General features: G+C 32.4%; 1 protein-coding gene and 1 long non-coding RNA gene across 2 annotated transcripts; both read left to right on the top strand.

Annotated features, from left to right (window-relative positions):
- Positions 1-4,935: 4,935 nt before the first annotated feature.
- On the top strand, positions 4,936-6,287 carry LOC110921787. Its single transcript, XR_002582603.2, has 3 exons — positions 4,936-5,449; positions 5,642-5,681; positions 5,773-6,287. It is a non-coding gene; the product is annotated as an uncharacterized LOC110921787 (long non-coding RNA).
- A 3,095-nt stretch (positions 6,288-9,382) lies between these two features.
- LOC110923488 (cytochrome P450 CYP749A22) lies at positions 9,383-12,670 on the top strand. The gene is made up of 4 exons (XM_022167571.2): positions 9,383-9,626; positions 9,719-9,927; positions 10,332-10,567; positions 11,773-12,670. Exons 2-4 carry the CDS (start codon positions 9,916-9,918, stop codon positions 12,584-12,586), a joined length of 1,062 nt encoding a protein of 353 aa, XP_022023263.1. The 5' UTR covers positions 9,383-9,626; positions 9,719-9,915; the 3' UTR covers positions 12,587-12,670.
- The last annotated feature ends 931 nt before the right edge of the window (positions 12,671-13,601 follow it).

Raw genomic sequence — 13,601 nt, 5'->3', positions numbered from 1 at the left:
TTAATGGCTGTGGTGGTGGTGGTGGTGGTAGTTGGATGGTTTAATGGTGGTGGTGTTGGTGGTTGAATGGTGGTTTAACACATGTCAAAAGAAAAAATGAATGGAACTATTGAACAAAAGGCGCTTTGGTTCGCTGGTTGATGTGTTCGTTTCTAAGTAGATTGTCACGCGTTCGATCCCGGCAACTCCAAATGTTTTTATTTTCTTCCTTTTAAAACTGAAGTCTAAAAAATGTAAAATGATCATTTTACCCCTGAGCTAACAGAGTTATTCTAATTGGGGTTAGTTTTTTGACTGAAATGGCACATTTCTAGTATGCCAGGGATGAAAATGGTGCAATTTTGAAAAGTAGCCTGAAATGGCAAAAGTGAACAAACCACAAGGACGAAAATAACAGTTAACTCTTAAAAAAAAAAAAAAAAAAAAAAAAAACTCTCCAAGGTTTATAAGACATGGATCCATACAACCCAAACAACCTGAATCCAAACCATAATCGAAAACTCTCTCTTTTTTATACAATATCCACCAAACTCTCGCTTACCCCCCCCCCCACCCCATTACAAATTGTGATTTTGCCGTTGTTTTAGTTTTTTTGCAAAACTATAGTAGTTTTTATTTTACTTGGTTGACTCAATATAACTTTTATTGTGTCAAACAGTTGTCTAGCACTCGCTTATTGGTTTTGACAAATTAGTATTTTGTCCCAGCTCAAAATTACAGACCTATCATCGTTTTACTTTTTTTAGCAAAACTATGATGATGTTTTGGTTTAATTGGTTGCCTCTATGTATTTTTTTTATTGGGATCGTGTTATAAATAGTATGTACAAATAACCTAAATATATGTGTACATGTTATGAAACTAAGAAATATTCGATTTAACGCCCCGCAACACGGGCGGGCATAACACTAGTTTGGATACAAATTCAACTCTTGGCTTATAAAAAACTATGGGTTCTGAATAAGTTGGTGGGCCGAATAGGAGGTTGTACAAACGTTTTTCTGCTAGCTTAGCAAGCGTTTTTTTTTTTTTTTCGGCTTAACCCTCCAATTGCCGGCTAAGCCATTAAAGTTTTCCAACTAAGTCGTAGCCTGCAGTTAATGTATAATTTGGAAAAATGTGTTGGTTTAATCTTAAGTTTGGTTAAAAGTGAAATGTGACAAAAGTTGTAGGGTCGTTTATCATAATTCTTAGTGGATTAAATTAGAGATAAATGTTAGTTTAATTAAACAGTTTTATTTAGTTTAGCTTGCGTTGGTATTGGTTTAGGATAACTTCTTTTCCAAGTAATTAGTTTAGTATAAATAGATTGGTAGGGTTAATATTTAATTTGTTGTTTTGATTAATTAGTTTAGTATAAATAGATTGGTAGGGTTAATATTTTATATGTGGTTTTGATTAATAAAAAAGACTTTGTGTCACAATCTCTTGTTTCCAACAATTGGTATCAGAGCCGAGGCCAAGATCAAGAAATCAAGATTGAGATGTTTGAGAAGAAGTAATCGAAACCACCAAGAATTCAATGTGAATTCCGAGACATTTGAAGCCTCAATGAAATAGTCGAGTTTGGTTTTTAGTGAAACCGTGAGTGTTAATCATAAGGCTGAACCGTGTGGGGTCGGCTCCGGACCATCGTGGAGCGTCTTGGATTGTCCACACCGCCTCCACTTGCCCTGTCTCGTCCCCATTGTCCCTCAGAAGCCGCTCGCGACGACCCCACTCTCCAATCTAGCCGTTTTAATGGCTCTTTTCCTTAAAAAATTAATTAATTAAGTAATTTATTTATAAATAATAACAAATTTTAACCATTTTTAACACACAATCTCCACCAAACTCTCTATTTTTTATACATTCTCGTCCACTTTTCTTTAAAAACCGCTCCAAATTTTATAAGCCATGGATCTATACAACCCAAACAACCAGAATTGAAACCGACATCAACACGTATTCAGAAAAAGACTGCGGCATTTTGAAAAAAAAAATGAATGAAAAGATAAAAAAAAGGGGGGGGGATTAAATTACAAGTTTTGTCCTTTACGTTTACACCAAATTGCAGGCGCAGTCCTTTAGCACAAAAGTTAACGAGCTTTGTCCTTAACGTTTCAAAATTTTGCACGTTATATACTTTGGCCCAAACTCAGTTAGATTTTTTGGTTAAATATGATCATGTGCCTTGCACATGACGGTATTCTTGTCATTTCACCTTTTCAGAGGCTATTTTGTAAAGAATTATTATTCAAGTGCTCTCTGTATAAAACTATAAAATAAAATACTCTATAATGTATAAACTCTTTCTCTCTCTCTATCTCTCTCCCCTCCTCTCTCTCTCTTTTATATATATCTCTCTCTTTAATTTGAACTCACCACCCCACCACCTTCAATTATAACTAGTTTAAACATATTTTGTTTTTCTCTTATAAACTTTTAAAATGTAATCCTTTGTAATACTTCGAGTATGTTGTTGAGATGTGCTTATTTTAATGTACGTCTTGAAATTAATTTTATTCAAAATCAAGTTGTGAATAATATTGTACAAGTAATCAAAGAAAAAATGTACATGTTATCAAATCTATCTCGCGGTTTAGTTTTTTTACATTATTTTACATTCTTCGTTATTTTAATAATAAAATATAATGCTTTAAGAAGCTTTAAGAAATTCCACATATAGCATAGTGAGATGATTATTTTATCTACATTCGCCATAAGTTTTAATCAAAACCATATGGATAAAAAATAATTAATTTTTTTTTTTGGCTTTTGCTTTTCAATACAATTTCTTTTTTTTCTTTTTGTGATTGTTTGTGTATAATGGTTTATAAATTTAAAATATAAGAAACGTTTTGATAGGTGTTTAACCCATTTAATTTAATTACTCTTTAATATGTTGTGTTCATTAACATTTTTTATTAAATAAAGTGTAATATGAAGATGTAATCTGGTATAAACCTTATTAAAAACGAAGTTGAATTAAAATTTGATATACGAAAGGAATCCTACTACTTTATGATCAAAGTGTTTGTTGTATTACCATGTTTGATCAAGTATGTGGCTTTGAAGTATCATTACATAGGCAATAATTGATGTATATAATTATCTTGTTTCATGTGTTTAGATAATAAAATATAGTTATAAGTTTTATTTAATAAATTGGGACACATGAGCTAGTGGTCTAACCATATTGTGTTTGACTCCCAAAAAAAATATGTGATTTTAAATTCTCACCAGTGTATAGTTAGATAATATAATATGTAAGAGATCATGTATAAGAGAGAATTCTTGTACGAATTGTAGGAGAGAAACTTAATCATTAATCTCCCAAGATTAATGGCTTAAAATTATGCGATGACATTTTCGTAATAATGAGGTTCAAACAAATAGAGAAAGCGTATTCTGGTCCTTTCTCAGATAAACTCACCCCCCCCCCCCCCCGGTGATTTTCAAATGGCTACAACTTTTTCATACATTAATATTTAAAAAAAAAATACACCATATTAACGAACATTTAATTCTCTTTAATTCAATCAGTCTATTGCTATAATTTTCATTAAAAAGATACATGATTTTAGATACTCATTACGTGATTACGTGATTTTTAAATAACCAACACATGACTACGTGATTTTGAATATCCATTACGTGATTTCAGTATAGTATGTGAAACTACACTAAGTGATTACGTAATTACATAACAATAGTTGACCATGTATTATTACGTGACTACGTGATTTTGGATACCTATTTCGTGATTACGTGATTTCATTATAGTATATTTTATGTGAAACCACACTAAGTGATTACGTTATAAGCATAACTGTAATAATATTAGTTATAACAAATCATATTGAATGTGTAATCAAGTAATGGATTTATATTGAATGTGTAATCGCATAATGGTTTTGTGTTGAATGTGTAATCACGTAATGGGTATTCAAAATCACGTAGTCATGTGTTGGGTATTCAAAATCACGTAATCACGTAATGGACTATTGGGTATCAAAATCATGTGAGAATTTTTAAGAAAACTATAACAGTAGGTTGTTCGAATTAAAGAGAATGAAATGCTCGTTAATATGATGTAATACTTGTCCTTCTCTAACTCTCACGTATACTTCGTATAAAATTGTTGTCTTGTACAGATCCAACCTCTAGATAATACTCAGGTGTAAAACTTGTCTTGTTCACGAGTTCCGGATCCCAGGGAGGCAGGAATTCAGGGAAACAAGAATAAAGGACAGCAAAGGTCCGAAGTTTTAGACCACGGGCCGAAAGCCCGAAACCACACTATGTATTTTTATTTAGAGTGAATTGCAAGTTTTGTCCTTTATCTTTAGGCCATTTTGCAAGTTTTGTCCTTTATGTTTAAATTTAACGAGTTTTGTCCTTTATGTTTGAAAATCAAGCACGTTTTACCCTTTGGGGCGAAACGTGCTTGATTTTTAAGGACAAAACGTGCTTGATTTTTTAAACGTAAAGGACAAAACGTGCTTGATTTTTAAACATAAAGGACAAAACGTGCTTGATTTTTAAGGCCCAAAGGGTAAAACGTGCTTGATTTTTAAACATAAAGGACAAAACTCGTCAAATTTAAACATAAAGGACAAAACTTGTAAAATGACCTAAAGATAAAGTATAAAACTTGCAATTCACTCTTTTATTTATTTCTTTTTTGTAAACAGGTTTATTTCTACTTTACAAACCAAAATTTTGTATAGAGAAAAGTGTCCGGATAGTCCCTGTGGTTTGCTCCGATTTCACCTTTAGTCCCTATATTTTTAAAATTACAACTATAGCCCTCAACTTTGACAAATTTGTTCTCGGATAGTCCTCGAAACAGATGGGTTAGTTTTCTCAGTTAAATGAGTGTTAAATGACCTAAATACCGTTAATGTAAAACAAAATAAATGGGACACACCACCCCACCCCACCCCACCCCGCACACCCCTTTTCCCTTTTTCTCTTTCTCTGTGAACGGCCAACCATGACCAACACCATTCTTCACTCATCTTCATCTCTACCAACACACACCCAACACCATTCAACCACCACGATTATCAAAACAATATTCAACCCTTCGAAAATACTCTATGATTGGTTCCTCCATGACTTAAAAAATATAACTACGTGACTTTAAAAAAGAAAAATCCTTTTCTCCATAAACAAAAAAATGTCCGGATTTGAATTTGGCCGAAAAATCAAGAACACGTTGCCGCAAATTCAAGAAAGATGTCCGGATTTGAATTTGGAGTAAAGAATCAGCCCACCTCATCATCAAAACAACAGTTCATCATCATCATCATTATCAATGGTACAAGCAGTAGCAGCACTGGTTATGATTTCTTAGGGTTGAAAACTGGTGTTTTGGATTACAGAAGCATAGAGATGAAATGAATTCTCAATTCTCATTTGGATTTTCAGAATTATGTATGAATTTACACTATAACAAAATGGGGTAAAGAGATTTCTGTATATTATCTCATCTTTGTCAGGATAATTTTTATATCCTTTTTTTTTTCTAATTTACAAATGTAAATTTACAATACTATCAAATTTTTCTAAAATCGGATCCTGTGTTACAATACTATCAAAAATTTTCAAAATTTTTAAAGTCATGGAGTTATTTTTTTTAGGCGATTATTTTCAGGAATTGATGATTGTTCAGCAAATCGATGTTCTTCGGTGAGGTAAAAGCTGAATTTGTGGTTTCTGTGTGTGTTTATCTGCTTTTAGTATGCTAGTTTTGTTTTGATAATGGTGTTGGGTGTGTGTTGGTAGAGATGAAGATGAATGAAGAATGGTAGGATTGGGGACTTTTTGATTCTGAGAGCATGTTTGGCTAAGCTTTTTGAAACAACTTATTTACTTACTGGCTTTTCGAAAAGTTATAAGCTCTAAAATGATTATTGGCTTTTCGAAAAGTTATAAGCTCTAAAATGATGTTTGGCAATGAGGGTGTATGTGAGGGGGAAAAGTGATTTTTCCAAAAAGTCACTCCATCCTGACTTTTCAAAAAGCCAATAAGTCAATAAGCTGTTTTCAAAAAGCTTAGCCAAACATGCCCTGAATCTAAAAACTTATGGCTTAGAAAGGTTGAAGATGATGGTAGGAGGGTGAGGTGGTTACGGTGGTATTTGTGGTGGTCGGTGGTGTTTGTCAATTCAGGTTGCAAGGTTGCAGATAAAGCAAAGAAAAGAGAAAAGGGGAGTGGGGTGGGGTGGGTGTATGGTGGCCTCACCTTCTTTTAATTAGATATGTAAATAGATAATTAATAACATTTTTTTTATTATTAAGTGCATTTTAGTTATTTCACACTCACTTAACACCAAAAAATAACCTTCATCTGCGCCAAAAACTATCCGGAAACGAAATTGAAATCCACATGGACTATCCGGGCATTTAACTCTTTTGTATATTAACTCAAGCTTATGAAACTGTTTTGTCTTATCATAATTAACTCCTTATACGTATGGAATACAAGAAGAAAATTTGATAACAAAAAAATCATGAAATTGTATATTATAATTTGGCAATTGTATGCTGAAAAGGATGGGAATATATATATTAAATGTATTATTGGTGAGGTGGTTGTAGTTGGAAAATAACTTGCTTTTCTTCAAAGAACATAACATAATTAAATAGTTATCAGGACGTATTTAACATTAATTAAGCAACCGTCCCAGTCCAATTGCCAGGACGTATTTAACATTAATTAAGCATCCGTCCCGGTCCAATTGCTAGTTAATGGTCCCTTCAACTTCATGTTCAACTCAATCAACCATCACCACACACGACATACCTTATACAAAATTGTTTTCCGTACCATTCTCACATATATAAAAACTAACTAGGCCCATACTGATAAACTAGAGGATGCCCGGGTGATGCGCTGCACTAGTAATTACAAAATAGTAACCAAGTTTTAAAAATGTTTTAATTAGGTTGCTCGTATCGTTTTTTGTCCCAATAGATAACTGAATATTCAAATCGAGTCATGTTCTTTTTTCCATGTGACAAGAAAAAAATGGAGGATAAGATGCTGGGTCGGATTATTTTAATATATGAAATTAGTAGGTTATAACCCCGTATATTACACGAGTTGAATAAATGAATTTTATATACCAAATAATAAAATATTATCTTTTTAAAAGCCTCCTTTATTGCACGGGTTGAAGAAATTTAATTTTATATATTAAATAATAAAATAAGTTATATCTATAAGAACCATATGTATTGTACTGGTTGAATAAATGTAATATTATATACCAAATAATAAAAAAATATATATCTTTAAAACCATTGTATTACACGGGTTGAATAAATGTAATATTGTTTACCAAATAATAAAAAAATGTTATATTTTTAAAAACCCCCGTGTATTACATGGGTTGAATAAATATGATTTTATATACCAAATAAAAAAAAAATATTTTAAAAAACTAACGGATTTTTTTATATTTAAAGTAAGATTAGATTGAATATTAATCTGAACTTACGGATTTTTTTTTATATTTAAAGGTGGATAAGATTGAATATTAATCTTTATTTGTTTAGTTATATAAGATTGAAAAATCATATGATTGAATAGGTGGGAGGTCGTATGATGATAAATCGGTTAACCGTACTAAATAATAAAGATAATAGTGATTGTTGAACAAATTAATTAATCGAATTTAACAGAAAAATTTGTGATGTTAGGTGGATATTTTTTTAATTATTTGAAAGTTAATATCAACTTTGGAATTCGTAGGAATTCTTATTAGATTTGATTAAATATTATTGATAATAAAAATTTGTATTAGATTAGATTTTAGATTTGAATAAATATTATTAATAATAATAATTTGTATTAATTTAGATTAAATATTATTATTAGTAGTATTATTAATAATTTTAATCAACTGAATGAGAGAATGACAAGTGTCCCAAAATAGGTTTCTTTTATTATATAGTATAGATATATATATTAAAAATAAAAACACTTTAATTACATTAAAAATTAAAAAGAAAACAATTTACAATCCACGCCGTCACTAACTAAAAATAAAAACACTTTAATTACATTAAAAATTAAAAAAAAAAACAATTTACAAACCACGTCGTCACTAACGTTAGCATCAAATAAAAGGGGAAAAAGAAACAAAAATCCACATTACCACGGTTACCTATGAAATTGATGAAAAAACACCTAATTTTAATGAAAAATAAATGTTGAGTAATCTGATTAGAACACTTTTAAAACTTGAGTGACTTAAGGGGACCCGGGGCGCCCCGTGGTCATGGTTTGTTCACGCATCAAAGCAAATGAAAACTGCCGCCACCTTATCTTTTAACACGTGGAGATTATAACGCGTTCTCCTAGTCACACGTAATTCAAAATGGAGCCTTGGTCTACGGTTATGTATTTGGTGGTTTGTTGGTTTAAAAAAACTCATCACTAGTGATGGACATTTCCACTAAAATCCATCACTAGTGATGGAATAATGTCGATGACATGGCGGAAATTGATTGGATGTTGTGAGTGATGAAAATGTATCACTAATGGAGCGCCCCGGGTACCCTAAGAATGCCCATTTGGGCGTTTTGTGTGCCGGAAAACGCTTAAACACGCCGGGGATCCACCCCCTGGGCTTGTTTGGTTGTTAATCTTGTTTTGGCGTTGTTTTAATCACGTTGTGAGGGGCTTGTTTTGGCCAATCAGACCGTTTGCAAATATTATAATGAAATATTATAAGTTTTTAATTTAAAAAAAATTAATAATTGTGTAATGAGTGTTTAGGGTATTATTGGGCATTATTCCACTACGCCCTTTTGTAAAAAGGCCCAATAATACTCCCTTGCTGACTGGACTACCACGTGGCAGAAACCGCCTAAGGATAGGGGCATTATTGATAAAACTATTACACATGGTCTAATTGAAAAAATTTTAAAACTTGATCTCTATTCTCTATTGTACAAGGTTAAAAAAAACTATAGCAATATGTTTATATTAAAAGAAAAGTCACACTCAACAAAGTTACCTAAAAAAACTATAGAAAACACACTCAATTTATCATTTCATCAACAAATATAACTTTTAAACAACATTTATTACTTTCTTTAAGAGGAAACTAGTACTTATCTTTTAAAACATGACTTTAAAAAATGTTATTATCTTGCATTATTATCATTATACATAGAGATATGCGTTATTATCATGCACATCATGCGTAATTATAATATTTGATGCATAACTATCGGATGACTTCATACATTTCACATCAATTTTTTTCACTTTATCCTAGAACCACCCCACCTCTATATATATTACAAACCACATACCATATACTTGAACACAAACTTGCTTGCTAATATGGTGCCTAGTGTGGGAGCATTGATTCTTGTTTTTCTTTCCTTTTTGATCCTTTCGACTCTAGTTAACTTCTTCCACAAAATGTGGTGGGTTCCAACTCGTGTCAAACGCATAATGACTCGTCAAGGTATAAAAGGACCTCCTTATCATTTCATTCATGGCAACACGAAGGAAATTGCAGCCATGAAAGAACAAGCAAACATTACTCGCTTCACTGAAATATCGCATGATATATATCCAAGAATACAACCTCACTTCTTTACATGGTTCCAGTTATACGGTTGGTGTGATCATCCATCACTATATATATATACACACACACTAATTTCGTTTAACTTTTAGTAATTAATTTTGCGAGTTAATTTGAATCAGGGAAAAACTTTCTGGATTGGTATGGTCTCAAGCTGAATTGGTCATCACAGAACCGGATATTATCAGAGAAATTGCGAACAATCATAGAGCCACATTCGCGAGACCAGACCTTGGATCATATAATAAGAAAATACTTGGCGATGGCCTTGTAACATCCAGTGGCAAAAAATGGGCAAGCCAACGAAAATTGGCTAACCATGTTTTCAATGGTGAGAGTTTAAAGTTAATTTATTTATGAGTAAATTACGATTTTGACTCCTGTGGTTATATCAGTTTTACCATTTTAGCCTAAAAAAGAATTTTTTAACATCTAGCCCTCAACGTCTTTTTTTCTAACTTTTTTGGCCCCTAACACTAACCTCATACATTAAATGTTAGGGGCCAAAAGGGTTAGAAAAAAAAGACGTTAGAGGCCAAAAGAGTTAGAAAAAAAGACGTTTGGGGTTCAGATGTTAAAAAATTCTTTTTTAGGCTAAAATAGTAAAAGTGATATAACCACAGGGGGAAAAATAGTAATTACTCTTTATTTATTTATTAAGCTCTTTAGTCATCATATTCAACTGATTACTCGTATCTTGTGATTAAGAATGTGCGCATGTGTATATATGTGTAGAACATGATCCCAGCGATGGTTGCAAGTGTGGAATTGATGTTAAATAGGTGGAAAAAGATGGACAGTAACGAGGTTGAAATGAATGCGGAGTTCAGGATGTTGGCAGCCGAAGTGATTTCAAGAACAGCGTTCGGAAGCAACTACTTACAGGGAAAGGAAGTTTTTGAAATGCTCAAGGAGATGGGCACAATCGCCGGCAGAAACTACTACAATCCTCGCCACCTCGGCCTCCTAGGGTGACTAATTCAACATTTGTAAAAATTATACTTTACAACCAGCCGGTTTCAAATAACCTTGCGGTGACATGGCGCAAGAATCACATGACCTTGCACCAGTTTGACAAAAGATTGACCACCCTCTTGCGCTAACATGGTGTAAAACATTTTTCTTCAAAATGATGTTTTACTAATATTTATTTTTTATGTTTAAAAATAATATTAATAAGATTTAGGTTTTAATAACTATATATTTGCAAATATTTTAAATTTCAAATTAAAAAAAATAACTTTTAATAATGTTTTCAAAATTTTTAAATTTTAAATTTAAAGTATACTAAAAAATATTTTAAATTTAAAGTATATTAAAAAAATATTTTTTCAAAATTTAAGTTTTTAATAATGTTATATGCTTTTAAAGATTTATAAAACATCAAGATTTTATAATTTTTATTTTGTATATTTTTTTGTTAATCACATAAGTTTAATAACTTTAAGTTGATATATTTTTTATAAATTGAAGTTTTTAAATACTTTTTAACATAAGTTTGGGTTTTAAAAGTATAACTACAAGACATAAAATTAAGATTTTAAATATTCACTAGTTTTTTCATATCGCACGTTTTGGCGAAACCAAGCAAATGATAATGTAAAAAAAAACGTGATTTGAAAATAAAGCAAGTTGTTTAGAAAGTCAAACCATTAGAACGATTTAGTTTATCATCGTACCGTTTTATGATACCAAATAAATACTTTATTTAGGGAAAGAAATCAAGCACAACTACGTACTTAAGTTTTTTAAAAAAAGTTATAAACGTAACTTATTAAAGAAGTATCAAATTAATTGGTAAATTAATATATGTTAAAGAAAAAGAAAAAAAAAAACAATTATTAAAAAAAGGTAAATGAAATATATGTTTTAAAAAAAAAGAAAAATATGTTATTAAAAGTAAATATAATAATAAACTATTATAATATATTAAATAATAAAAAACCATATATTATTATAAAAATAAAATTACTATTCATCATCCTCGAAATTGTGTTTAGGACTTTAATTTATTTTTAATTTTTTATTATTTCTGGCTGAAGAGTTCTCAAGTTCCTGCGTTTGACGTGGCGCAAGAAAAATTTGTTTTTAGTGGAGGAAATGTTATTGAAAAATTAGAAGTCATAAGCATAATGTTAACCTGATTTGATTGTGATTTCCCTTTAATTAACTGCAGCAAAATAGTAAAAAGCAACGATGATCTCAAGTCTGATGAGCTTCAAAAAAGAATTCATAATGTAATCATCAAGACTGTTAAGGAACGAGAGAAGACAATGGGACATGAAGATGCAGACAACACCGATTTTCTTGGACAACTTCTGTTGTCCAAGAACAACATTATTAATAGTCAAGGTTACCAACTTTCGACACAAGACATCATAGACGAATGTAAAACATTTTATGTCTCTGGGGATGGAACAACATCTCTTTTGCTCTCATGGGCTGTTCTCCTTCTGTCCATCTACACAGAATGGCAAGAACGAGCACGAGAAGAGGTGTTCCAGATATTTGGCAAAGAAACCCAACCGCACTTTGAAGGCTTAGCGAAACTTAAAATTATTGGCATGATCATCCACGAGACACTTCGACTGTATCCACCTGGAATCGCGATAATAAGAAAGAACGAACGAGAGGTTAAATTGGGGAATCTTATTGTTCCTGCTAATATTATTCTACATGTCCCGGTTTTAGCACTTCATCATGATTATGACATATGGGGAGGAGACGCGCATCTTTTTAAGCCAGAAAGATTTTCACAAGGGGTTAGTAACGCTACGAAGAACAACCCATCAGCATACATGCCTTTCGGCTTTGGGCCTCGGAATTGTGTAGGTTCAAACTTTGCGACGAATACAGCCAAGGTTACTCTTGCCATGATGTTGCAGCATTATCGCTTTAGTCCTTCCCCGAATTATGTGCACTTGCCTGTTCATATTACAATGCTTGTCCCAAAGAATGGTGTTCAAGTGATGCTTCATGCTCTCAAATGAAGATTTTTGTTGTGTTCATCACATGTTTTTAAAGTTTGTAGAATAATTGGCGTCACAGACGTAAGTTAATCAGCTTTACAGGAATATGATTTATTGTTACATGTTTGTTCAAGTTGTATAATGGACTGCCCGCACGATGTCGATGTATGTATATAATATATGTATGGTTCCATAATCGATAGTCCTTTGCTTGCTTGCTTGCTAGTAAGGATGACAATAGGATGGTTTAGGACGCGTATTGGTAATCGTAGGTCATACCATATTTTAAAACTGTGTCCCATACTCAAGCTAGTACCTGTCGAGTAGGGATGAGCAAAATGGACCCGGTACCGAACCGGTACCGGTACCGAATTTACCGAACCGGGTACCTTTTCGGTACCGACTTTTAACATTTTCGGTACCGGTCCGGTTCGGTACCGGTCCGGTACCGGTATTTACCGTTTTTTACCCTCAAATACCGGTACCGTACCGGTACCGAACCGTACCTAACCAGGTATATTCGGTACCGGTACCGGTACCCACTTTTGAGGATTTTCGGTACCGGTTCTTTCGGTACCGGAAGGTACCGAGCTCATCCCTACTGTCGAGTATCGGGCATACATCGTAGGTCATACCATATTTTAAAACCGTGTACCATGCTCAAGCTAGTACCCATCGAGTATCGGGCATATCGGCTATGTCCGTTACTTTGTTAAAATATATCAATTGAAATTTCCAAAACCGAAGTACATATATATATATATATATCTCTTATTTTCCGCATGACCTAGTGGTCTAGTGGTATCGTGTTTCCCTAGGGATGGCAATGCATGGCTCGGGTTCGAACTGGGTATCGTAATCCCGAGCCATGCCCAGCCCAATACCTATCGGGTATATGTCGGGTAAATACCCATTGGGTATCGGATGGATATACCCGTTAATTTATTAAAAAAATATCCGTTGGATTTTCCAAATACATTTTTTTCTTAACATTCTAGTTATTATATAATTTTATAATTAAGTTTAAAAATGATTA

Source organism: Helianthus annuus, chromosome 17 (assembly GCF_002127325.2).
Source record: "Helianthus annuus cultivar XRQ/B chromosome 17, HanXRQr2.0-SUNRISE, whole genome shotgun sequence".
Classification (NCBI taxonomy): domain Eukaryota; kingdom Viridiplantae; phylum Streptophyta; class Magnoliopsida; order Asterales; family Asteraceae; genus Helianthus; species Helianthus annuus.
This window is presented reverse-complemented; position numbering and strand designations above follow the sequence as displayed.

Coding starts and splice junctions, on each gene's coding strand:
- LOC110923488 (XM_022167571.2), top strand. Junction 10,568..11,772: donor CGCCACCTCGGCCTCCTAGG/GTGACTAATTCA, acceptor AATTAACTGCAG/CAAAATAGTAAAAAGCAACG.